A 26,948-nucleotide genomic window follows, 5' to 3' on the forward strand; every position below is an offset into this window, starting at 1 on the left:
CAAGCTATTTCCTTTTGCCTTGACCCTGCTAGGAATCCGAAATTTGCAAGATCAATGTATTGATTTAATCCAGGTTAATTTTGTTCAGTGTTCATGTTCATAAGAACACAGGACATAGAATTTAGTTTAGTTTAAGGATACAGCACAGAAACAGGCCCTTCGGCCCACCAAGTCTACGCTGACCAGCTATCACATATAAAATAGTTATTATCACACTAGGGACGTTTTTGGAAGGCAGGAGGAAACTGCTCCACCCTGAGAAAACTCAAGCAGTCACTCAGGGAACATACAAACTCTGTACTGACAGCACCTGTAGTCAAAATCGAACTTGGGTCTCTAGCACTGTGCTGCCCATTACTCATTTGAATCTGCTCCACCATTCAAAATGATCACTGATCTTATACCTCAACACCATTTTGCTGCACTATCTTAATATCCAGAAATCTGTCTCTGTTCTCAAGGAACTTGATGACTGAGCCTCTAGGCTGGAGTAGAGATTCACTTGCCCCTGCATGAAGAAATCTGTCTTTAGACCTACTCCTTACTCTGAAACTTGCACACCAGGTGAAACATCTTTTCTGCATCAAGCCTGTGGAACCTTGCAAGAATTTTTTCTTTTAAAGTGCAGCACAGCCTGGTCTTCAGCACCTTTGCTACTGGATCAGGAACTCAATTAGTGTGTGATGGTTGTCCTATATTAAAAGAAACCGAGGCTGGAAAACAACTTCTCAATATGAAGTCTGGGATGTGGAGCCTTAGGACTCTGGGTATGGAGATGTTGGTGCCATCTATAATGCTGGAAAGATGATTTGCTCAGAAATCACCAGGGGGAAGGGTAAACCAGAAGATGAAGAGTTTTGATTGGCAACTCTGAGCAGCTATAACCCTTTGGGATAAAGCATTCAATGACTTTGCTTACTCGGTGTAACAGCATTGCAGAAAATGGCCCCATCTCTGAAAGCTAAAGATATGACCAAGGGTGAGTAGGGGTGAAGGGTGTCAACATCATGCTTGAAAGGATGGTGGAGGGAAAAAACTGCATCATGTTATGGGCACACGTGGATATGAATCTGAAGTGCTGTAACCCATGGATCACATCTGAGAAGTGGGCTTGGCTTTAAATAATTGGTTTTGGCTGGCATGGGCATAATGGGGGGAAAGACTTTCTTCACTGCTGTACCAGAATACATGAGTTGAAAGCACTTCAGACTAGATTAGAGATACAGCGCGGAAACAGGCTCTTCAGCTCACTGAGTTTGCGCCCACCAGTGATCCCTGCACACTAAAACACTATCCTAAACACACTCGGGCCAATTTACATTTATACCAAGCCAATTAATGTGGGAGGAAACTGGAGCTTCCCGGATAAAACCCAGGCAGGTTACGGGGAGAACATACAAAGTGAGTACAGACAGCACCCATAGTCAGGATCGAACCCGGGTCTCTGGCGCTATAAGGCATTGTGCCCATGCCAGCCAAAACAAATTATTTAAAGCCAAGCCCACTTCTCAGATTTGATCCATGGGTCACAGCACTTCAGATTCATATCCACATGTGCCCATAACATGATGCAGTTTTTTCCCTCCACCATCCTTTCAAGCATGACTTTGACATCCTTCACCCCTACTCATCCTTAACTCTGCTGCTGCGCCGCCCAAGGTTCTTTAAAGGCTCTTTCACTATTAGTCCAGTGATGAAAATTGCAGATCATTTTCTTACCTTTTCATCTGTTCCACCAAAATCAATTTTGTACCATTTGAAAATCTGACTCAGACGAACTTCCTTTTTGGCCACATTAATTTGACAGCCATCGCTGCCATCAAGGAAAGCTTCAGCTGAAATCTTTAATTGTTCATCAATCTCCTGCAGTCAGATAAAACATATTTTTGATTTACTAAAATCTATAATATTTCTATTTCGCTATTCTACACGTTCGCTTAAAGGCATGTAAACAGCAGCTGAACTGAAAGTACAAACTAGATACAGGGCTCCAGAAACCCTCTGATAAGCATAGCCAGTATTTCACATGCCGATAACCATCAGAAAGCTTCTCATGGTGGATAAAGCAACAAAATCTAGTTGTGTCCTCGATGCCTAGAAATGTACTCTCCACGGATGTTGTTTGACATCCTTGGCTGTTCTTGCCTCTGACCTGGAATCAAATGGCTAACTTTAATTCGAACACATGCAAACTTGGGTAAAATGTTTTGTTAATTCTTGGAGGGAGTTGGTGGGAACCATTTCTAATTCTGCTTTGAGCTCATCACCTAGCTAACTCAAGTTGGAGACTTTCCTTTAGAGGGATGGTTGTCCATTTTTTTCCCACAGATGCTACCTGACTTCCTGTGTTCCTCCAGCACTTTGTTTCTTTAATTCAAATTGGAAACAAAAAAAATGGTGTCATACTGTGGTGAGACTTTGCCAAACTCCTGCCTTCGCAAAAACAGGGACGCACTGCATTTTGCCTAGGGCCACAATTGATCAACAGGGAATGCAAAATCACTGGCTCTCCACTCTGCACTGGACCACTTGAACAAATGAAACACGTCAGGCTGTTGTTCAAAGACTACAGTTCAGAACCATTATCCCCCTCCAAGCCCGTCAGGGAACTGGGTCTCTGTGTATCCCTTTGCAACTAGTTCCTCAACTTCCTCATCAACAGACCACAACCCGTACAAATTATCAATACTTCCTCGTTGATAACCATAAGCAGAGGGGCTCTTTGCTCTCTCCGCTGCTCGACTCAGTCGAGACCTATGACTGTAACCTGACCCAGTTCTAACTCTTATCTTTAAATTCACGGACGATACCACTGCTGTTGGCAGAATTATGGGTAATGATGAGTCAGAATACAGAAGGGAGATTGATCGTCTGTTTGAATGGTGCTAGAACAATCACTTTATTCAACATCAGTAAAACCATGGAGCCGATTGTTGAGTTTAGAAGAAGAGGGTCGAGGATCCATAAACCTGTCTTCATTGATGAGTCCATGGTGGAGAAAGTCACCAACTTCAAGTTCCTGGGTGTGCACATCTCTGAAGATCTATCCTGGAGCCAGCACATTGATGGATTCATAATTCCGTTGTGCTCTCGCTAGTAAGAATTTCATTGTTCTGTTTTGGTCCATCTAACAATTAAACACTCTTGAATTTCTCTCGAATCTTGAATCAACTTGGCCACTAGTGTACCCAGCGTAGCTGACCTGATTTGCCTTGCAGCTTTCCAGCAGGCTTCATTTACATGTTAAAAGAAATTCTACCTCAAATGATGATTGGGAACTATTTGTAATTGCAGTATTAAATCGTCCAGCAAAAGCGACATTTGCAAAAACTTTAACTTAGACTTTTAAATCTAAGCCAAAGAACTGGCAGATGAAAGTGACAACAAAAATCTCTGAACAGCATTCTAAAAGAGTCATTGGAACAAACCTTGGCAGAGTAGGTCTTGATGGGAGGACAGCTTAGGACTCCACAGTTTAAAGCAAAATGAATCAGTGGCTCCCCTTCATTCAATGCAGCCTGGAAAATTAAAGCTCACATGATATGTTTATTGAAACAGCAAGTGAATGAGTGTTTCAAAGAAGCAACAAAATATATAAATAAAGCCAGTGTGAAAATAACAAAATATTAATTAAGGCAGTATGGTGGATGTAGTCTACATGGACTTAACATGAGAAAACAATTCCCACTAAAATTAGAGTGTATTTTTAGAGCAAAGAACCAGAGGTTTAGAGGGAGGAAGAACATTTTCCAGCAGAGGTGGCAATCTGGATCTCACTGCCCAAGTTCGTGGTGGAGGCAATTACTCCACAATATTGAAGTAGTATCTAAGTTTGAATCACCAAGGCGCAGAGGGTAAACGGAGTTAATATAGACAGGTACACGATGGTTGGTTTAGACATGGTGAGTTGAGGGCCTTCCTTCATGCTATACGATTCTACAACCCAAAGCCCAAGGCTTGGCTTATGGATTGAACAGACCTATTACACAAGGCACACCTTTGATCTGTTTTCAATTGCTCCAATGCAGACAAGAGGTTGTCTTATGAGCAGCAAATACAGTCTCACAAAGTTCAGGAAACCCCTGCTTCACCCAAAAGGAATGTTTGGTGTAGGAAGGAACTGCAGATGCTGGTTTACACAGAAGATGGACACAAAATGCTGGAATAACTCAGTGGGTCAGGCAGCATCTCTGGAGAAAAGGAATAGGTGATGTTTCGGGTTGAGACCCTTCTTCAGACTGAGGCAGTGGAGAGGGAAACTAGAGATACGAAAAGGTACAAATAACAAATGAATGAAAGGCATGAAAAGAACAAATCAAAGCCAGCACGATCATCAAGGAAAAGTGGAGCCCACAATGGTCCATTGTTGGCTGTGGAGAAGGTGACAACAACGTGGACCTCAACATTTAAAAGAGAGTTAGATAGAGCTCAAGGCGCTAGTGGAATCAGGGGATATGGGGAGAAGGCAGGCACGGGTTATTGATTGTGGATGATCAGCCATTATCACAATGAATGGTGGTGCTGGCTCAAAGGGCCAAATGGCCTCCTCGTACACCAATTTTCTATGTTTCTATACCCCAGCATTAACTGTCCTCAAGGTGATGGTGAGCTGCTGCCTTAAACTACAGTCTGTAACCTTTAATTTAACTCATGCCCTTTCAACATGATCAGAGCAAGATATCATCAAATGTCATTCACCTCTTGGGGTCCTTGGATAATGATACTTAGGAAGAAAGACCTGCACAGATAGCTCTGGCTGAGCACCAATACAAAATGCCAGCAGCAGTCTAACCGGATGAGGGTTAATCAAATATCACTATTCTAGTGCACATTTTTCAACACTTTAGCATTTAGCTGAACGAATAGAGGATTTTACTAATGAAAAGTAAATCTGCAGGGTCTATGAATAATTATCTGGCTGATGGGAATTACCTGCAGAATTGTTTAATGCATTCACACACAGGCAGACAGACAGAACTAACCTTAAGACGTGGATCGCCCTTTGAGAAAGGTTTTGATAATTGAGCAACGCCTTTTTGGTTTCCACGCAGCACACCATTTTCAATATCTTGCAGGGTAAAGACTTCTCCACCAATCACGTAACTTGAAGAATTAAAAAACTAAAAAGGCGTGGGAATAGATGTCAGACGAGATTCAATAGACAATAGGTGCAGGAGGAGGCCATTTGGTCCTTCGAGCCAGCATGGCCATTAAATGTGATCATGGCTGATCATTCTCAATCAGTACCCCGTTCCTGCCTTGTCCCCATACCCCCTGACTCCGCTATCCTTAAGAGCTCTATCTAGCTCTCTCTTGAATGCATTCAGAGAATTGGCCTCCACTGCCTTCTGAGGCAGAGAATTCCACAGATTCACAACTCTCTGACTGAAAAAGTTTTTCCTCATCTCAGTTCTAAATGGCCTACCCCTTATTCTTAAACTGTGGTCCCTTGTTCTGGACTCCCCCAACATTGAGAACATGTTTCCTGCCTCTAACGTGTCCAACCCCTTAATAATCTTATACGTTTCGATAAGATCTCCTCTCATCCTTCTAAATTCCAGTGTATACAAACCTAGTCGCTCCAGTCTTTCAACATAGCTGGATCGCCAGCACTTTCACTTCGAAGACAAGAGATAATGGTAATGAAAGCCTGGGTTCGATCTTGACTATGGGTGCTGTCTGTACGGAGTTTGCACGTTCTCCCCGCATCAGCGTGGATTTTCCCCGGGTGCTCCGGTTTCCTCCCACACTCCAAAGACGTACGGGTTTGTAGGTTAATTGGTTTCAGTAAAGATTGTAAATTGTTTCGTGTGTGGGATAGCGCAAGTGTATGGGGATTGCTGATCGGTGCGGACTCGGTGCACCGAAGGGCCTGTTTCCGCGCTGTATCTCTAAATCCCTGCACAGGTGTGGCAGGACCTCACGCCTTTTTTGCATTGAAAGTGTTACATTTCTGCATTGTTAAAAAAGATGAGAAACTGCATGTTTGAGAACTTACTTTATATCTCTGCCACACATTCTCTGGTGGTCCGTATATAATATTTCCATGGATCACTAATGCATTGTATATGTTAATGAAAAATGCCAGTTTCGCATTTCTGTCGAGGTCGTCAAACTTCAAACGCTGCAGCTGTATTGCAAGTACGCGAAACTCCTCAAATGTCGGACTATCAACCATGGATTTATAATCTACGAACTGTAATAAAAAGTAACAAATTTATTTGTTAATCGGACCATTGTTTCTTCAACAACTCTGTGATCACATTTCAACAAATTTTTGTAGCTGCCTCTAAAATAAAAATCTTAAAGCAATTCATGAGGTAATTACAATAAATATATTTAAGTAAAGTAAACTTGAGCAAAATTTGGTTAGCAATAATTCAGACAGAACTTGAAACATGTAATTGCGAATTAAATACAGTTCAGTGGATTGCAGATTCAGGAATAGTTCCTGGAAATAAGCATTGACTAACCTTGCCATCAGGAGTAATGTGTTCTGAGAACAGCTTCAAAATTAAATCTCTCATAACTTCAGAATGTTCAGATGCTAAAGTATGACAGATTATTCAGCAGGTTAACATTAAAGGCAAACAGAAAAATTGTAAAACCGCACTATTCTCTTTGACAGGCATGGTCTACATGGATACTGTACTTTCTCCTCAATTCGAGTAGAGCTGAGTTTAGCTTATCGTCACCTGTACCGAAGTGCAGTAAAAAGCTTTTGTCACATGCTCACCAATTGGTGGAAAGACAATACATGATTACAATTGAGCCATCCACCGTGTACAAATATCCAATAAAAGGAATAACATGAATAACGTTTAGTGCAAGATAAAGTTCAGTAAAGTCCAATCAAAGATAGTCCATGGGTCTCTAATGAGGTAGATAATAGCTCAGGATTACTCTCTAGTTGTTGGTTGGTTGCCCTCACAATGCAGAAAATCACCATGATTAGGCATTCATCATTTTGTTATATAATTTGTTAGTGGGACAACATATTGGGTGGGAGATGCCCATCCCTGCAAGATGATCCAACACTGTGATAACACATTAACTTTTTCTTAGGCTCAAGAAAAGTAAGTGAAGTATAAAGGATACTCTCCCTCATTAACAGAGGAATAGAATAGAAGACCCACCGAGTTACTCCAGCACTTTGAGTCTTTTTGATTTGTAAACCAGCATTTACAGTTACTTGTTTCTGCTATTTAATGTCAGTCTGACTCATTTTATTTCTTAAGTTCATAAATTCTAGGAGCAGAATTACACCATTTGGCCCATCAAGTCCGCTCCACCATTCAATTATGGCTGATCTATCTTTCAATAGACAATAGGTGCAGGAGTAGGCCATTCAGCCCTTCGAGCCAGCACCGCCATTCAATGCGATCATGGCTGATCACTCTCAATCAGTACCCCGTTCCTGCCTTCTCCCCATACCCCCTCACTCCGCTATCCTTAAGAGCTCTATCCAGCTCTCTCTTGAAAGCATCCAACGAACTGGCCTCCACTGCCTTCTGAGGCAGAGAATTCCCCACCTTCACCACTCTCTGACTGAAAAAGTTCTTCCTCACCTCCGTTCTAAATGGCCTAACCCTTATTCTTAAACTGTGGCCCCTTGTTCTGGACTCCCCCAACATTGGGAACATGTTTCCTGCCTCTAATGTGTCCAATCCCCTAATTATCTTATATGTTTCAATAAGATCCCCCCTCATCCTTCTAAATTCCAGTGTATACAAGCCTAATTGCTCCAGCCTTTCAACATACGACAGTCCCGCCATTCCGGGAATCAACCTAGTGAACCTACGCTGCATGCCCTCAATAGCAAGAATATCCTTCCTCAAATTTGGAGACCAAAACTGCACACAGTACTTTAGGTGCGGGCTCACCAGGGCCCGGTACAACTGTAGAAGGACCTCTTTGCTCCTATACTCAACTCCTCTTGTTACGAAGGCCAACATTCCATTGGCTTTCTTCACTGCCTGCTGTACCTGCATGCTTCCTTTCAGTGACTGATGCACTAGGACACCCAGATCTCGTTGAACATCCCCTCTCTTCCTAACTTGACACCATTCAGATAATAATCTGCCTTTCTATTCTTACTTCCAAAGTGAATAACCTCACACTTATCTACATTAAACTGCATCGGCCATGTATCCGCCCACTCACACAACCTGTCCAAGTCACCCTGCAGCCTTATTGCATCTTCCTCACAATTCACACTACCCCCCAGCTTAGTATCATCTGCAAATTTGCTAATGGTACTTTTAATCCCTTCATCTAAGTCATTAATGTATATCGTAAATAGCTCTCAATCCCATTCTACTCCCCATAATCCCTTCAATATTTGATAGCGGGCTAACCTTCAGCTTTTGGTTCAGGCAGTAGCATTGACACCTCCTGAGGCAGAAGCTTGTGGGTTTAAAGTCCAACACTATATGTACATAAAATTCTAGACCATAGGGTATAAATTTAAAGTAAACAAGCAGCACACACTCTCCTTGCAGATGGAAAATACCAAATCGCACAATTCTTTACAACAGCAGGGGAAATTGTCTGGCTGCTCTGTTAACTAGCATATCCTGTATGTACTGCCAATCCCTCAGTCAACGTCAACAAGATGGATCTTGCCATTACCATGCCGTGGGACCCTGCGGTATGCAAAATGGCTGCTCTGTTTCCCAACATGAAATTGGCTCCAAATTGCTTTGGGCTCTCCCTAGGGGTCTGACCCACTGCATTTCCCAGCATGGTATTGCTTAGTGTATCATGCAGGGGAACAGATTTAATAAAATACCTCAAAGTAAATATACAATTAACATGAATTAGCTGCCAGGAGATTGTTCACTTCACTTCTTGGCATACAGCAACCATTAAGCAAATACGAATATTTTCAAAAACACCCAAGTGCTGTCGATTTAAAACAGCTTAAAGAAGAAATAACGAAATGCTGGTTTTCATCTCAGTCTAAAACAGTAAAACCACTTTGCCAAGGGCCATAGGTAGTGTGGGTGAAATAATATGTTTGAAATAAAATTGAATTAACAGATTCTGTTGAAACCTGTAGGTTTCCTTACACACATTAATAGTAACATTTACCATAAACCTTGCTCAAGTGTAATTTTAATTTTAAGATTTAAAATTAAACATCCTTCTGTCCACAACTGTCTTCTCCATGTTTAATGTCCAAGGTCAGAATAAATAATAAAATATATCAGCATTAAATTTACAGCTGATGAATATCCCAATCTTCCCACAAAGGACCTACGTTGAACATTGAAATATTGTAATCTGCTACAATAATTTGATTTGGTCTACTTACTGCACCAGTTCACCTTCTCTGGTGACCAGTTTGAGCTGAACTATTGGTTTTTACACCAGTCAAATCTACTCAGTTTTCACAAGCAGCAATCTTACCTCCGATAATGAGCGTACAGTTTCATAGACCCAATCTTGGATTTAAAATAAGCACACTAATCTAACTCACTGTATCTCCCAGTTTCTATATTTTAATCATTTATACACGAATAACTCAATGATAAAAAAAATAATAATATCTGGGATGTGATCGTGCAAATTATCTTTGACTTACAGTTTATGAATTCTTCATGAGGTATTCATCAGCGAGATTTGATTCAATATTTTACTCGCCCTCAAAGTTAGACAAGGAATTACTTCTAATTTACCATTTGTGTACTTATTGTGAATGATGGCTCGAGTTGAAGCTAAATAGTGAGAAATGCCTACAGCGAGATGGACACAGTGCTGGAGTAACTCAAGCATGTCAGGCAATATCTTTGGTGAATATGGGTAGGTGACGTTTCGGCTTAGGTCCGTTTCTTCATTGACTGTGGAGGTGAGGGGGGGAAGAGAAAAGAAGCTTCATTCCTCCTCCATCCCCCCCCTTGAGAATGATCAGCCATGATCACATTGAATGGCGGTGCTGGCTCGAAGGGCCGAATGACCTCCTCCTGCACCTATTGTCTATTGTCCCGTGCTGAAACATCACCTATTCAGGTTCTCCAGAGATGCTGCCTGACCTCCTGAGATACTCCAACACTGCGTGTCCTTTTGTGCAAGTCAGCAGCTGTCGTTCCTTGTTTCTACAGAGATAACAGTGTGTTTTCTTAGTTATGAGTTGATAAAGTACTTTATGGCATTTGGAAAAAGCTGAATAGTTTTTAGACAGTAAACAATGTAAACTTAAATACCTCCCCCCCATCTCAACCAACAGGCTGCACTGTGAATTGTATAAACTGGAGAAGCTCAAAATATTACATACCAGAAATTGTACGAAATTCTGCAGTCGCTCCAGTATTTAATGCTGATGCAGAGTCGTGTTCTACCAATCTGAACAGAGCGTCACTGTTTTCAGCTGCATTTTTAATCAGAGGATTAAAAAATTTCCTGCTTATCAAAGTTTTCGCTATTTCAATTGCTGCAGGTTTTTCTAGAATAAACAAATAGTAATTTAGAGATTTGAACTACTCATTAGAAAGAGCTCATTTTTTGATCCATAGATCACAACCATTCGTGAGAAATGGGAGTGACCTGGAGCTTGCAAGGAAACTTTGACCCCCATGACTGTCAGAAACTCATGTGTAGGAAGAAATTGCAAATGGGGGTTTAAACTGAAGGTAGATGCTAAAAGCTGGAGCAACTCAGCGGGGTAGGCAGCATCTCTGGGGAGAAAGTTTCGGGTCGAGACCCTTCTTCAGTCTGAAGAAGGTTCTCGATCTGAAACGTCACCCATTCCTTCTCTCCAGAGATGCTGCTTGTCCCGCTGAGTTACTCCAGCTTTTTGTGCCTATTGTCAGCAACTCATGATTTCCACAAGGATGTGTTAATGTGTCCCAATGCTATGGTCAACTGGTTGCAGTTCATGGTAGCTCGGTGAGCTTTTCTTTAATGATGGATTATTTTATGATGGGCGTAGGAGTAAAATGAAAAGGCCACGTGGAGTTGGAGTTCAGAGTAATGGGCGATTTATTAAAACTGATGCGCACCAGGAGGCCAGCAAAAGCTGACCCATCAAGTGGGACTTTGGTATGTTTTTTTTCTTCTCAGATGACAAAATTACTCATTGAACTTGACAGTAGAATGAGGTCTTAATTGCAGAAACGTGACTAACAATAAAACAAGGTCTTGCATAGAAACTTGACAAACATTAAATCGAGGTCTTGCACAGAATGGAACTCAGAAAGACTTAAATAGACGACAAACAGAATGAGATGGGTATCCACAAGTCTAACTTTGTTAACAGTAGATCCAATTTTCTGTTACAATGATGGGTGCACGCTATAACATAAAGAGTTAGAAACTGGCTATAACATAAAGAGCTATAACGCTATAACATAAAGAGTTAGAAACTAGAAGAGTTAGGGCGGCACGGTGGCGCAGCGGTAGAGTTGCTGCCTTACAGCGAATGCAGCGCCGGAGATTCAGGTTCGATCCTGTCTATGGGCGCCGTCTGTACGTTCTCCCCGTGACCTGCGTGGGTTTTCTCCAAGATCTTCGGTTTCCTCCCACACTCCAAAGACGTACAGGTAATTCGGTTAATTGACTGGGTAAATGTAAAAATTGTCCCTAGTGTGTGTAGGATAGTGTTAATGTGCGGGGATCGCTGGGCTGCGCGGACTCGGTGGGCCGAAGGGCCTGTTTCCGCGCTGTATCTCTAAATCTAAATCTAAAAAAATCAATGAAGTTCCTGGAACTGCGTTTCATGTCTCTACTTTTAGGCTTCGTCTGCAGTTCTCCGTCACGCCATTAGCACAATCCACATCCCTATTTACTATACCCTCACTATTATTTACCCGATAACAACAGCTTCCTCGATGCCTTCCGGAGGTGCCGCTGAGAAGCTGAGGCCAGACCATTCCTTCAATGATGCATGACTACAACAAAATGTCGTTCCTTCTCCCCTCACCCGTCTGGCAGAAGATACAGAAGCTTCAATGCACGCACCAACAGACTCAGGAACAGCTTCTTCCCCTCTGTTATCAGGCCTGTTAATGGTCCTTCCATAACCTCGGGTACTGTCAGATTCACCTCTACCCCATTGAGGACATTTGGTCCACAGAACTGTTGTGCTGCAATGCTGAGAACTGTATTCTGCACTCTGTACCTTCCCCTTTGCTCTACCTATTGAACATGAGTGTGACTTGATTGTACTTTTATATGTATGGTATTATCTGATCTGATTGGGCAGCATGCAAAACAAAGCTTTTAATTTTCCCTCAGTGCATGTGACAATGATAAACCCAAACCGAAGATAAGATAAGCAGGCAGAGGAAAAACTCATGAGCAGATATATATTTTTAAATTGAAGTATGCTTATGACTAATTGGAGTTGCAAATAGATCCCCTTGTAATGACTATTCAGAGATTCCCACACTAACCTTCCTGTCCAGGGCCACCTCCATGCCAGAGTGAGGCCACATGCAAACTGCACCTCATATTCCATGTGGGTAGCTTAAATCCCAACAGTGCGAACGGTGAATTCTCCAATTTTAGGTCACTTCTAACAACCCTCTCCCCTTCCTCCTTATACCCACTTTCTCACCGCCCCCCAAGCTGCCCCTTCTCCCTCTTTTCTTCCCCCCCCCCCCATGATCAGTCTGAAGAAGGGTCCTGACCCAAAACGTCGCCTATCTATGTTTTTCAGAGATGCTGCCTGACCCACTGAATTACTCCAGCACTATGTGACCTCTCAGAGATTAGACAAGCATTTGACAGAAGCAACAAAGTTCTAACGACAAAACTTATCTTTCATTAGATTGTGATAACAAGTCAGCTCATTTGGAAAACTAGTGCATGCTCTATGTGTATTCTGGATAGTCTTTTGCAACAATGTGCCTTAGAAGCAACATTATTTTGGTACAATAAAGAGCAGAAATTAGTTATCTGCCCACTGAAACACGAAAGATTGATATCCTGGGAATCGGAATGTGAGAGAGTTTACCGTAGTGTTATAAAATGGTGAAACACGTAACAGCCACAGAAATGTCAAGATTTGGATAAAACTGACTTTGGGTACTTCATTGAGAGAGGTTATACAAGGCAGAAGAGAAAAGTCAGTCAATATTAAAGTATCATGTCAGTGGGAGGTGCTCAGAAAGAATGTAATGTCACATAGAAATAAGTAACTGGGGAGCTGGTGCTGGGGTCAGGAATTTAGGTTTCTTGACCCTTGAGATCTCTTCTGAGACAGACGGGACCTGTACAAGAGGATGGGTTGCATCTGTCCAAGGCTACTCAAAGTAAAATATTCCAATTTAAAGACTGAGAAATCTAAATGCTCGATAGCAGCTTGTACCAACCACCCTGACGTGTAGAGTGTTAAATTTAAATGGAACATTTCCTGGTAAAAGGCTATCTAGGCAAAACAAGAAACACTTGCCAAACAACTCCCTTTGTTGACTAAACTGTACTGGAATCAACCTGTAAAAACCTAATTTTTTTAAATGCTCTTGAAAAAAAATGGTTTTAGCTTTTAAAATTCTTCCCTGTATTGCTGCTTCCCATTAAAGCAATCTTTCAAAATAAATATTAAGAGAACCCTTCAATTGTTCATAAATAATTTGTAAAAAAAATACAAGTTCAATGCATGCAACTGCAAAATGCATTTATGGGATTTGCATAATACAGCAATATATTTTTTTCAAATTCAGCATGACACAGCGTTAAAAAATAATAATTCTGTGTATGATTTTTCATGAACCACCCATTGTCAAGAGTGCTACGTTTGGAGATAAAAAAGTACTGGGAGTGGGTTCAAAAATGTGCAACCTTTAACAGCGGAGTTATTTAGAAATATGGGAGGAATTGAGATCTTGCCAGATGTGATTGCAGTCCCTCAAGTAAATCCATTTTTCCTTGGTTCCCACACAGCCAGGATTGAAGGTTTGTTAGGTGGGAGAAAACCTCTGCCAGAAATTGGGGAGATGGGACATAGTGTGGAGGTGAAAAAACAGCGAATTGGCTTCAGTTCAACACGAGGAGAAAAATCAATGCCCTGGTTAGTGCATGGATGGAGATGCTCCCCAAGTCATTGGAAGGATAACACATAGTCAGTGATATTTAATGGCTGCTAATACTTGAGGATACCAGCCGTGATTAAAAGATTGAAATTAATAACCCACCTCTAAGGAAACCAATTGTTAAACCATCTCCTATTAAAAAAGCCAGTTAAACCAAAAGGATGCGACTAGAAGAAACGCCTTCCAGCCCCCAACGTTATCTTCCTAAAAACTTAAAGTTCCTAAAGTTTTTAAATTTAAAATGGCTTTGGCGAGACAGATTAAAGAAAATTCAAGGGTTTTTATACATAGTAATACCAAGGAGGTAACCAGGGAAAAGCCATGACCATTCAAGACTAAAGGAGGGAATTTGCACGATCAGGGTAAATGAATACTTTGCATCTGTTTTCACCAAGGAAAAAGGACATGGCGATCCGTGAGATCAGTGTGGAGAATACTAATATGCAAGGGCAGTTTAGGATTAAGGAGGAGGTGGTGTCGGGACTCTTGAAGAGCATCAAGATGGGTAAATCCCCCAGGCCAGGTTATTGAGAGAGTCAAGAGAAGGGATTGCAGGAGCATCTTCTGTAGCCACCAGCAAGGTCCTAGAGGACTGTAGTGGAGCTAATATTATTCTTTTGTTAAAGAAAAGTGGCAACACAAGTCAATGAGAGAGGTAAAGGCGGCATATGGAATGCTTGTCTTCATTGTTGGGGCATTGAGTATAAGAGACAGAGTCACAATGCTCCATTATAGGACATTAATTAGGCTACATTTGGAGTATCCCTTGGAATTCTGGACACCCCAATGCAGGAAGGATGGAGAGGCTTTGAAAGGATGTAATGGATGTTTACCAGAATGCTGCCGAGATTAAGGGTATTTGCTGCAGTGAAAGGTTGGACAGACTTGAATTGTTTTTTTCTGGAGCACCAGAGATTGAGTTAAGACCTAATAGAAGCATATACAATTAAGAGAGGCATAGAAAGGGTAGACAGAACCCTATTCACAGAATGGAATATCAAATACACAGGACATAGCTTTAAGAGGGCCAAAATTTAAAGGAGATGTGTGGGGCAAATTTTTGCTTGGTTTTTTTTTTTTACACACAAAGGGCGGTAAGTGTCTGGAATGCACTGCTGAGGGTGGGGTGGAAGCTGATATGATAATGGCATGTAAGAGACTTTTGGATAGGGGCGTTGATATGAAGCAAATTATGGGATATGCATCACATTCCAGCAGAGGAGATTGGATTTACTTGGCATCATGACATTGTGTGCCAAGTTCCTGTCAATGATAATATTCTGCTGAAAGTCTAAAATAAAAACAGAAAACAGGTTCAACAGGTCAGAAAGCATCGCTGGAGAGATAGAGTTAATATTTCCACGATTTTGCAATCACTTTGAGAGGATTGCAACTTTACAAGCTGGAAAGGGCGCAGAGAAAATTTACAAGGATGTTGCCAGGTCTCGAGGGCCTGTGCTCTAGGGAGGGGTTGAGCAGGCTAGGACTATTCCTTGGAGCACAGCAGGTTAAGGGGTGATCTTATACGGGTGCAAAAATAATGAGAGGATTAGATCAGGAAGGCACACATTAAAGGTATCACCAAATGCTGGAGTAACTCAGCATGTCAGGCAGCAAGGGAAAAGATTTAATAGGAACCTGAGGGGGTAACCTTTTCACACAGTGTTGTGGGTGCATGGATCGAGCTGCCTGAGGAGGTAGTTGAGGCAGGTATTATCGCGATGTTTAAGACTCATTTAGACGGGACAGGTTTAGAGGGATATGGGCCAAGCGCAGGCAGATGGGACTAATGTAGATGGGACTATTTGGCAAGTTGGGCCGAAGGGCCTGTTTTCATGCCGTATGACTCCATGAGAGGACGTTGATGCCTGTTTCTACTCACAATAGGAAGGAGCAACTTCAGCTAGTCGACTCACCAATGCTTTTATTACTGACCAGCCAGCCAATCAGTTTTTTGCCAGTAAACGTGTTACGGTGGAGCTTTAGACATGACCAGTGATTGCCAATATTGCCACTATGCTTGAACTCCACAATCAGATCGACAAATTCATCCCTTTCAATTTTCGGTTCTATAAAGCAAATAACACTGGTTTGTTAGTTTCAACAGAAGCTGAATTAAAACTATTCCATTACATTGCATGCTTTCTAATCAGCCATGGTCATAATAAGAGTGCATATTGCATTAGTCCCACAGTCCCTTGGACAGGAGGCCACACAGCATCTCCTGCAATCATTAGATACAAGGCAAGAGCAAAAATACAGATCAGGATTCACAATAGTATAATTCTTAATGAGACTGGTTACTCCTTGACAGCACCAATAAACACAGGAGCACAATAATATTAAGTGCATTATTGCAGATACTGGGTTACACACCATGTCTGTGCTTCAAATAAAGACTCACTAAAGATACTTCAGAACAGCGTTTCTCAACTGGGGTTCCCCGGTACCCTCGGGTTCCGCGAGAGATCGCTAGGGGTTCCGAGAGAAATAGTGACAAATAGGCTAATCATATGCAAATGCATTTTTGAGTCATTTGTGTTTAATTTCATATTCATAATTTTATTATACACGTAAGGCATATTCTTGGAAGTTTTGGGGGTATTATAATAGTCTTCAACCTGTTATCTATTGTTTCCTTGCCATCAGCTGCGTTCGACATCACAATGGGACCTGCCCGAGTGACGGGAGTGGCGGCCATTGGGGGGGAGCACAATGGCTGCTGGGGGCGGGACCCACCAGTGACGGGAGTGGCGGCCAATGAGAGGAGGGGGGGGGGTTGAGCCATCCAGCTGCCGCTGCTGCTGAGCAGTCGAGCTGAAACTTTAATAAATGCGCTTCACCCTCGCCAGGAGGACCGGCGCCCATCCTGGCATGCCCCACGCCTGACCTTCCTCCCATGGTGCAGCGCGGCGGCAGAGGGTCAAACAAAATGGCCATGGCCACCGAGCTGCCGCTGCAGGAGAGGTTTCCACCCAAAGGGTCCACGGCTCGCTCTGGCCGCCTGGGGCCGAGGTGAATGGCTCCCTCTCTCCTTTACTGTCCCCCCTCGCCCGCCACGGCCCTGGCCGCCAACGGGTCCACGGATCATCAGTTGGGAGAGGGTTGCCGGGCCCGCAGGAGAAGCTTGCACACAATGGGGGTTACCACACCCGCATGAGAGGTTTGCACAGAGAGTTCAGTTTTATTTGTTTAAGTGTTACTTATCAAGTTAATAAAGATATATAATAATTTTTATGCAGGGGTTCCCTGAGACATGAAAAATATTTCAAGGGTTCCGCAAGGGTAAAAAGGTTGAGAAACGCTGCTTTAGAATGTAGAGCCAAATATAATGATATGATATGATATGAATAATATAATGATATGGCATTCAGCACTGGCTTGTAGAAATGAAAATTCCAAAAATTCCAGGGAAGAAATATTTATCTTAAAACACAGTAAATGTAAAGCAAGTTAGAAACTGTTGTCTATTATAGTTTGGTCTTGTAGGAAATGCAACACAAGTACATGTGCTTCTTTTCTACTGACCTTCCTTTGGTGCCTCATCTTTAACAGCTTCTGGTTCAGGGATTGGAGGTGCATCAGGAGGTACGGGCTCGGTCTTAACTACATTAATCAATTTGTCAAGCTGTTCTTGTGGCTGATGAGAAAGCAAGTAATTTATTGTTTCACTATCTTACTCTGGTAATTTGAGACACATCAAGACATTCATTTGCAACCTGTTCATTTTAGCTAACATGCAAAACCTGTCGAGCTGCTCACAACCATTAAAGCATTGTCACATAGCCACTGTAATGTGTCAATGGAATATTCCAAATTATGACCAGTGCCATTAAACAAGGAAGCTAGGCACAAAATGCTGGAGTAACTCAGTGGGACGGGCAGCATCTCTGGAGAGAAGGAATGGGTGACGTTTTGGGTCGAGACCCTTCTTCGGACTGAAATTTCAGACTATTAAACAAGAAAAGACACAGACTAATTAAATTGAAATATTACAGTTTGCTGGACTATCAAACAAATTGATTCAATAAAATAGATTCTGTTGTGATAGTATTGGTACGTTTTAATTTCTGAATATTAAAGCAAATTGCATTCAGAAATGGCAATATCCTGGAAAATGTATAAACTTTAGAAATCCTATGCAATTAAAATTAAATAAATGTTCGTACGTACAGAAGATTTTTTTGCAGAGCCTTATTATCAGCAACAATGACGTTTAACGAATTGCTACATTAACACAAAAAATGGCTAATCATATCTTTTAGGTTCAAGGCAAGTCAGTTGCAAATAGTTGCATTTTCTTTTCCATGTAATGTCTAACACTAATTATTCTGAACTTTCTTCTCACAAACATTTTGGGCTTTTATATATTAATCAATGAAAAAAAGTACAGCAGTGCAGAAGATGGAGCAGATTATGTAAAATGGGTGGCACAATGGCACAAGCAGGTAGAGCAACCACTGAAGATGACCTCGGGTGCGGGTCTGTGTGGAGTTTGCACATTCTCCCTGTGACCGCTCGGGATTCCTCCGGGTTAGGGTAATTGGGCTGAGTAAATCGCCCCTAGTGTGTAGAGTGTGGACGTGAAAATTATATTCCCTTATTTCACCATGTGATAAGTGTTTTTTTACCTACCAATTTTTCAAAATCGTCATTTCCTCCCACAAAGATGTTGTTGAAGAAGATCTGTGGTACGGTAAAACGCCCAGTGAACTCCATAACTTGCTTCCGAATCTCAGGATGTGTCTTGATGTTAACTTCAGTGTAGGGAAGGCCCATATTGTTCAAGCGAGCCTTTACTTTAAGGCAATGAAGACATCCTGTCACGGTGTAAAGAGTAATTCTGCCCATTATTTCCTGCATTGTCACTTGTACCCCTGGATCCATGTTAGATTTGCTGGACTGCATTTCTTGTTGTCAACCTATACGTATTTTTCTCCTTGTTGTTTCACTGTTGCCCTGTACAGAATTTGAGATGTGTTTATATGACACGGTTGCTTCATTCCATCTGGCTCCTATTCATACTTGCATGTGACACCATATACTCAATTCCTAAAAAATCAACAATTGACATAAATTAATTCAGAACACAGTAAAAAAGGGGAGAATGCTAATGTTTGTATGTGGCATTCCCAAGTATTTCACAATCAATATATTATTTTTCACGGTCGGATCACTTGTCTTGGAGTGCCACATTCAACCTGGTACAATCAAACACAATGATTTTAAAATTATATATTCACTCCCCATTCTATTCCTGATAAACAAAGCACATTTTAACATTTCCAGTACAAAAGATAAAGCTGTTGCCAAGTTAATAAAATATAAATACCGAGAATGGAATTGGTGGATGTGAGCAATGTAAACTGGTATTAAATAAAAAGTGGGGCATAGGATTGATGGGATTTCTCTGAGAATCAGCATTAACTCCATGCGCTGAATGGTCTCCTTCTACATCAAATGAGAATATGAGAGAACTGTATGAGATTAGGCATCATTTCACTGAATGACAGAACATGATCAAGGGATTAAATAGATTACTCGTGTTTTTATCTTTTTTTCTCCCCCTCATTTTTGCACATCATCTTGGGTGTCAGGGGTTATGGGGAGAAGGCAGGAGAATGGGGTTGAGAGGGAAAGATAGATCAGCCATGATTGAATGGCAGAGTAGAGTTGATGGGCCAAATGGCCTAATTCTGCTGCTTCAAACTTATGAAGTTACATTTGGTCTTGATTAACCACATACTCCTTTTATTTCTGAAATAGAAACTGAGATTATTATCTCTAATGCAGGCAAATTACGAGAAGTTCTTCCAATCAAAGAAAGCAAACCATGCTGATGCGGTCTAAATGTTTTGCTTTACAAATCTATTTCCCAATTTATCACATCTTCAATGGTTTCCTTTTTTAGTAGCAAAATATTCAACATCATTTTCTAAAAATCTAATTGAAGAGTCATAAATTACTCTCTCTCCCTCTCTCTCAGATTTAAACAGTCAATATTATGAGCAGTGAAATCATGTTGAAGGAATTCATTGCAATAAGGTATTGTTTCAAATACTTCCATACATTGTTGAATTTACTTTTTCAAATGAAGAAAATCCCAGAGTTATAAAATACAACATCAGAATAACCAGCAGCTGTACTTTGACAAAACCAGATTATGAAACTAATGACAGTTCAGACAATTAAATATATGGCGATATTTCCATATTTCCTTCATGTTACACATCATAAAATAAATGTAGCTGCTTATCAAAGGGAGCCACAAAATGCTGGATTAACTCAGTGAGACAGGTAGCATCTCTGGAGAGAAGGAATCGGTGACTTTTCATGTTAGGTCCCAGAGTCTGAAGAAGGGTCTTACCCAAAATGTCACCTATTCCTTCTCTACAATGTCCTGTTGAGTTTCTCCAGCATTTTGTGTCTACCTCAATTTAAACCACCATCTGTAGTTCGTTCCTACCAACTACTTATCAAAGCTGTTGAAATCTTCCAAACTCTAACCATGTTGCCCAAAACATTGGCATATTTACTAAATTATCACCCTTCCCAAACGTCAACCATGATTATTAACGTACTATTTAATTGCCAAACCTCCCACACTACAAGACACCATACCACATTTCTGCATACATGTCAAAACCGTTTTTAAAAAGCAAGACCAGCTCAATGAGATCACAAAGAACCTTTCAGTGACATCAAACCTCATATTAATATTGCCTCATATTTTGGAATGTGAAAATAAAAGCATTATAGTCCTCAAGGACTGCACTGGAGTTTGAGCACTCCTCGTACTTCTGATAGGTGGGACAATTATTGGCAGGAAACTGGATTATTCTTAAGAATATAGGCAAGAATGTTAACAATCCAATATTTTGTATCTTTTATTGAATTAAATACAATTATAGAACATAGAAAACTACAGGACAGGACCTTCAGCTCACAATGTCTGTACTGAACATGATGTAAGATAAATTAACCTAATCGGCCTACGTATGATCCATATCCCTCCATTCCCTGCATTTCCATGTGCCAATATAAAAGGCTCTTAAACACCACTATTGTATCTACCTCCACCGCCACCTCTCGCAATGCGTTCCAAGAACCCATGACCCTCTGTGTAAAGAAAATTACCCAGCACATCTCCTTTAAACTTTCCCTCTCTCATTTAACAGCTATGCCATCTCATCTGACATTGCCATCCTGGGAAAAAGGTTCTGACCATCTATCCTTTCTATGCCTTTCATAATTTAACTTCTATCAGGTCTCCCTCAAACTCTAGCATTTGAGGGAAAACAATCCTCGTTTGTCTAAAAAAGGACAAAGTGCTAGTGTAATTCAACAGGTCAGGCAGCATTCCTGGAGAACATGGATAGGTGACATTTTGGGTTGGGTCCTTTCAGTCTAACGAAGGATCCCAACCCAAAACGTCACCTATCCATGTTCTCCAGGGATACCGCCTGACCTGCTGTGTACTCCAGCACATTGTGCCTTTTTTGGGGTAAATCAGCATCTGCAGTTCCTTGTCTCCCCAACTTCTCCTTGTAGCTGATATTACCTCATCAACACAGCCAGTTCAATTATCAAAAGTAAATTTAATGATAAATAATTAAAAACACCACACTGAAAAATGCTCGACATTTGAAAAACTACGACTATTAGCAAAAAATAAAATGCAGGTTTTAAAGTATACAGTGCATTCAGAAAGTATTCAGACCCCTCCACTTTTTCCTCATTTTGCTACGTTATCGCCTTATTTTTGAAAGGATTAAATTCTTTATCATCAATCTACACACAATACCCCATAATAAAAAAGTGAAAACAGGTGTTTAGAAATGTTTGCAAAGTAATTAAAAAGAAATAACTGAAATATCACATTTACATAAGTATTCAGACCCTTTACTCAGTACTTTGAGGCACCTTTAGCAGCGATTACAGCCTCAAGTCTTCTTGGGTATGACACTACAAGCTTGAACACATGTATTTGGGTAATTTCTCCCATTCTTCTCTGCAGATCCTCTCAAGCTCTGTCGGGTTGAATGGGGAGAGTCGATGAACAGCTATTTTCAGGTCCGCCCAGAGATGTTTGATCGGGTTCAAGTCTGAGCTCTGGCTGGGCCACTCAAGGACATTAACAGACTTGTCACAAAGCCACTCCTGCATTGTCTTGGCTGTGTGCTTAGAGTCGTTGTCCTGTTGGAAGGTGAACCTCCGCCCCAGTCTGAGGTCCAGAACACTCTGGAGCAGGTTTTCATCAAGGATCTCTCTGCACTTTGCTCCGTTCATCTTTCCCTCGATCCTGATTAGTCTCCCAGTTCCTGCTGCTGAAAAACATCCCCACAGCCTGATGCTGCCACCATCATGCTTCACCGTAGGTATGGTAGTGGCCAGGTGATGAGCGATGCCCTTGACATTCAGGCCAAAGAGTTCTATCTTTGTTTCATCAGACCAGAGAATCTTGTTTCTCATGGTCTGAGAGTCCTTTAGGTGCCTTTTTGCAAACTCCAAGCGGGCTGTCATGTGCCTTTTACTGAGGAGTGGCTTCCATCTGGCCACTCTACCACTCTACGCTAACAGCTGCCCGGCTACCTCCTCTGCCTGCACGTCCTCAGCTCCCTATTAACCCTTGGGCTGCTTAACTTCCTCGGTCCTCCTCATAGGCCATGCTCTGGATCAGCCTGTTGTGCCTGTTGTGACGTTTTGATGTGCTAGCCCGCGGTAGCCGGCTAACTTCTCCGGGCTCTGTGCTCCTTCGCTCCTGCCTGGCATGGCACTGAGGTACTTCGCTGTGAGGCTGCTCCAGCTCAACAACCACTCCACTCCGCCATGCATCTCTGCCATCATCAACCACGGACTTCTACGACGACCCAGATACATCCACAGAGGCTCCGGTCACAAGTTTGTTTATTCCCAGACCGGTCACTCCATCCCTACACTCTGGTCAGCTGAGCGGACTTCCACTCGTCGATTACGTCATCACATTAACGCACACGAGCGCGCCCCCTGTCTGCAAACCCTGGCAAAATCACCCGTGTCCATCCACACCATACAAAGCAACATGAAGCTCACTCTGTTCAATATCCGGTCCCTCAACAATAAAAGCCACATTCTGAATAACTTCATCCTGGAAAATAAACTGGACTTCCTCTGTCTGACTGAAACCTGGCAACAACCTCTGGACTACCTCCCACTCAACCTCACTACACCCAACGGATACTCCTACATCAATAAACCACGCTCGGAGGGCCGAGGTGGTGGGATTGCTGTAATTCACCGACAGGACTTCAAGATCAGCCTCATCTCCATCTCATCTGCTCCTTCATTTGAACACCTGGCTTTCAAACTCTCTGGCCACACACAATTAGTCATGGCAGTTGTCTACCGCCCTCCCAAACCACACCCATCATTCCTTTCTGACTTCTCTGACTTTCTGACCCAGCTCTGTTCTCTCTCCCCCTCAATCCTCCTCCTCGATGATTTCAACATCCATATGGACTCCACTGACTCCACAATAACCGCTGACTTCACTGAAATACTCAACTGCTTTAACCTCACTCAACACGTCAATTTTTCCACCCATAACCGTGGGCACATTCTGGACCTTGTCTGCTCCACTGGACTAAATCTACATCACCTCTCTGGCTCCGACCCCACCCTCTCTGATCACTTAGCCATCACCATGTCCGTCAACATTCACACCCCAGCTCCAAGGCAAAAACGCAAAATCAACTTCCGTAAGCTGAACTCTGTTTCACCTACCTCGCTCTCATCCTCCCTCTCTGAAATAATGTCCGCCTCTCCCTTCGTTGACCTCCACAGCCCCTCTGACCTCACTGACTACTACAACCACACTCTCTCCTCCTGCCTCGACCAGCTTGCACCTATAAAAACCAAAACAGTTTCCTTCACCCACTCTGCTCCCTGGTTTACCCCCGAACTCCGCATGATGAAAACTCATGCCCGCCAACTTGAAAGACTCCGCAACAAAACAGGTCTCACAATTCACTCCCAAGCCTACAAAGATCAACTGCAGCACTACAAAGATGCCCTCTCCCGCGCCAACTCCACCTACTACTCTAAAATAATTCACTCTGGCTCCGGAAACCCAAAAGCACTCTTCATTACAATAAACAAACTCCTCAGCCTCCTGGACACCATCTCCCAATCATTCACAGTTGACAAATGCACCACTTTCCTTTCATTCTTCCAAAGCAAAATAGACAACATCTACAGCACCTTAACCACCAACGCACCTGCTCCCCCTCAAACCACCTGCCCCCCCTTATCCTGTCAACCCCTGCCTCAGTTCTCCCCAGTCTCCACCACCGACCTCTCTGACCTCTTCACAGGAATAAAAACTGCCACCTGCTCTCTGGACCCCATCCCCTCCAGCTTTGTCAAGGCCTGCCTTCCTGCTCTCTCTCCACTTATCACTGCAACAATAAACTCCTCCCTGTCCACTGGCATCGTCCCACCATCCCTCAAAATCGCTGCTGTCACCCCCATTCTGAAAAAACCTGGTCTCAACCCTGACACCCCAAACAACTTCAGACCAATCTCCAACCTACCATTTCTGTCCAAAGTTTTGGAACGTGCTGTAGCTTCTCAACTCAAATACCACCTCTCTACCAATAACCTGTATGAAACTTTCCAATCCGGATTCCACTCCAACCACTGTACTGAAACTGCGCTCCTCAAAATCACAAATGACCTTTTCCTCTCCTCCGACGCTGGCAACCTCAACATCCTCATCCTACTTGACCTCAGCGCCGCCTTTGACACCATAAATCACTCCATTCTCCTCACCCGACTTGAAACCTCCTTTAACATCACCGGCACAGCCCTATCCTGGTTCAAATCTTACCTCTCTGACAGGCACCAGTTCATCTCCATTAACAACTGTAAATCCCCCACCGCTCCCCTCCCCCAAGGTGTCCCCCAAGGCTCAGTCCTTGGCCCCCTCCTCTTCATCCTCTACCTGTTCCCCCTTGGTCAATTAATCCGCCGTCATGGTCTCAACTTCCACTGCTTCGCCGATGATATCCAGCTCCTCATCTCCACCAAGTCAATCTCCACCACCACACACTCTACACTGTCAAACTGCATCACTAAAATAAAATCTTGGCTTCAATCAAATTTCCTCAAACTCAACTGCAACAAATCTGAAATCATCATCATTGGTCCAAAAACGCTCACCAAATCCACCCAAAACTTCATCTTCAATATTGATGGTCTCCCAGTATCCACCTCCCCTCACATCCGGAATCTTGGAATCATCTTTGATCAAACCCTCTCCTTCGACAAACACATCAAACACATCACAAAGACAGCCTTCTTCCACCTCAAAAACATTGCCCGTCTCCGTCCATCCCTCTCCTTCACAGCTGCAGAAACCCTCATCCACGCCTTCATCACCTCCCGTCTGGACTACTGCAACAGCCTCCTCTATGGCTCACCCTCAAAAATCATCAGTAAACGTCAATACATTCAAAACTCCGCTGCCTGTCTACTCACCCACTCCCCGATCCGTGACCATATCACCCCCGTCCTTTACAAACTCCACTGGCTCCCCATCCCCCAGAGAATCCAATACAAAATCCTCCTCATGACCTACAAAGCCCTCCATAACCTGGCCCCATCCTACCTGACTGACCTCCTCCACAGGCACACTCCCACCTGCACCCTCCGCTCTGCTGCTGCCAATCTCCTGTCCCCCCCCATCTGGACCAAACTCAGATCCTGGGGGGACAGGGCTTTCTCCATCGCTGCTCCCACCCTATGGAACTCACTACCCCAAACCATCAGAGACTCCTCCTCACTCACCACATTCAAAACATCACTGAAGTCTCACCTCTTCAGCACTGCCTTCAACCACTGAAGGTCACCTCACCTTCTGTCTCCTTTCTCTGTTCGTTTACTTAATTATCTATTTATTCACTTCTCTATGTTCTAGAAATCCCTGTAAAGCGTCTTTGAGTGTTTGAAAAGCGCTATATAAATGTAATGCATTATTATTATTATTATTATTAAAAGCCTGACTGGAGTGCTGCAGATATAATTGTCCTTCTGGAAGGATCTTCCATCTTCACAGAGGAACTCTGGAGCTCTGTCAGAGTGACCATTGGGTTCTTGGTCACCTCCCTGACAAGGCCCTTCTCCCCCGATTGCTCAGTTTGGCCGGGCGGCCAGCTCTATGAAGAGTCCTGGTGGTTCCAAAGTTCTTCCATTTAAGAATGACGGAGGCCACTGTGCTCTTCAGGACCTGCAATGCCGCAGAAATTGTTTTATACCCATCCCCAGATCTGTGTCTCGACACAATCCTGTCTCGGAGGTCTACGGACAATTCCTTCGCCGTCATGGCTTGGTTTTTGCTCTGACATGCACTGTCAACTATGGGACCTTATATAGACAGGTGTGTGCCTTTCCAAATCATGTCCAATCAATTTAATTTACCACTGGTGGACTCCAATCAAGTTGTTGAAACATCTCAAGGATAATCAATGGAAACAGGATGAACATAAGCTTAATTTTGAGTGTCATAGCAAAGGGTCTGAATACTTACGTAAATGTGATATTTCGGTTATTTCTTTTTAATTACTATGCAAACATTTCTAAACACCTGTTTTCGCTTTTTTAAATTATGGGGTATTGTGTGTAGATTGATGGTTAAAAAATGAATTTAATCCATTTTTAAATAAGGCCGTAACGTAGCAAAAAATGTGGAAAGCGCGAAGGGGTCTGACTACTTTCTGAATGCACTGTATGTAGAGGACACATGGTAATTGCTTGGAGTGCCTGCATTGGGAGGGGCAGAAGTAAAGAATGATGTTTTAACTGAACTTTTCACTCCTTGCAACTCTGACAGTGTTCGGTCTTCTGCACACACAAAAGAAACCTCATGAAAACTCCCAC

General features: G+C 42.6%; 1 protein-coding gene across 1 annotated transcript in view; it reads right to left on the bottom strand.

Annotated features, from left to right (window-relative positions):
• LOC144598569 (uncharacterized) overlaps positions 1-26,948 on the bottom strand; it is a 35,760-nt gene that overhangs the window by 892 nt on the left and 7,920 nt on the right. Inside the window, exons 2-10 of the mRNA XM_078408749.1 lie at positions 18,669-19,085; positions 17,562-17,673; positions 15,950-16,102; positions 10,277-10,444; positions 6,474-6,547; positions 5,999-6,196; positions 4,983-5,120; positions 3,429-3,518; positions 1,720-1,863 (exon numbers count right to left, since the gene is read on the bottom strand). Coding sequence (XP_078264875.1) covers positions 1,720-1,863; positions 3,429-3,518; positions 4,983-5,120; positions 5,999-6,196; positions 6,474-6,547; positions 10,277-10,444; positions 15,950-16,102; positions 17,562-17,673; positions 18,669-18,941 — 1,350 coding nt within the window. The 5' untranslated portion in view covers positions 18,942-19,085. The remainder of the gene's footprint in view (positions 1-1,719; positions 1,864-3,428; positions 3,519-4,982; positions 5,121-5,998; positions 6,197-6,473; positions 6,548-10,276; positions 10,445-15,949; positions 16,103-17,561; positions 17,674-18,668; positions 19,086-26,948) is intronic.

This window comes from Rhinoraja longicauda, chromosome 12 (genome assembly GCF_053455715.1).
Source record: "Rhinoraja longicauda isolate Sanriku21f chromosome 12, sRhiLon1.1, whole genome shotgun sequence".
Taxonomy (NCBI): Eukaryota; Metazoa; Chordata; class Chondrichthyes; order Rajiformes; family Arhynchobatidae; genus Rhinoraja; species Rhinoraja longicauda.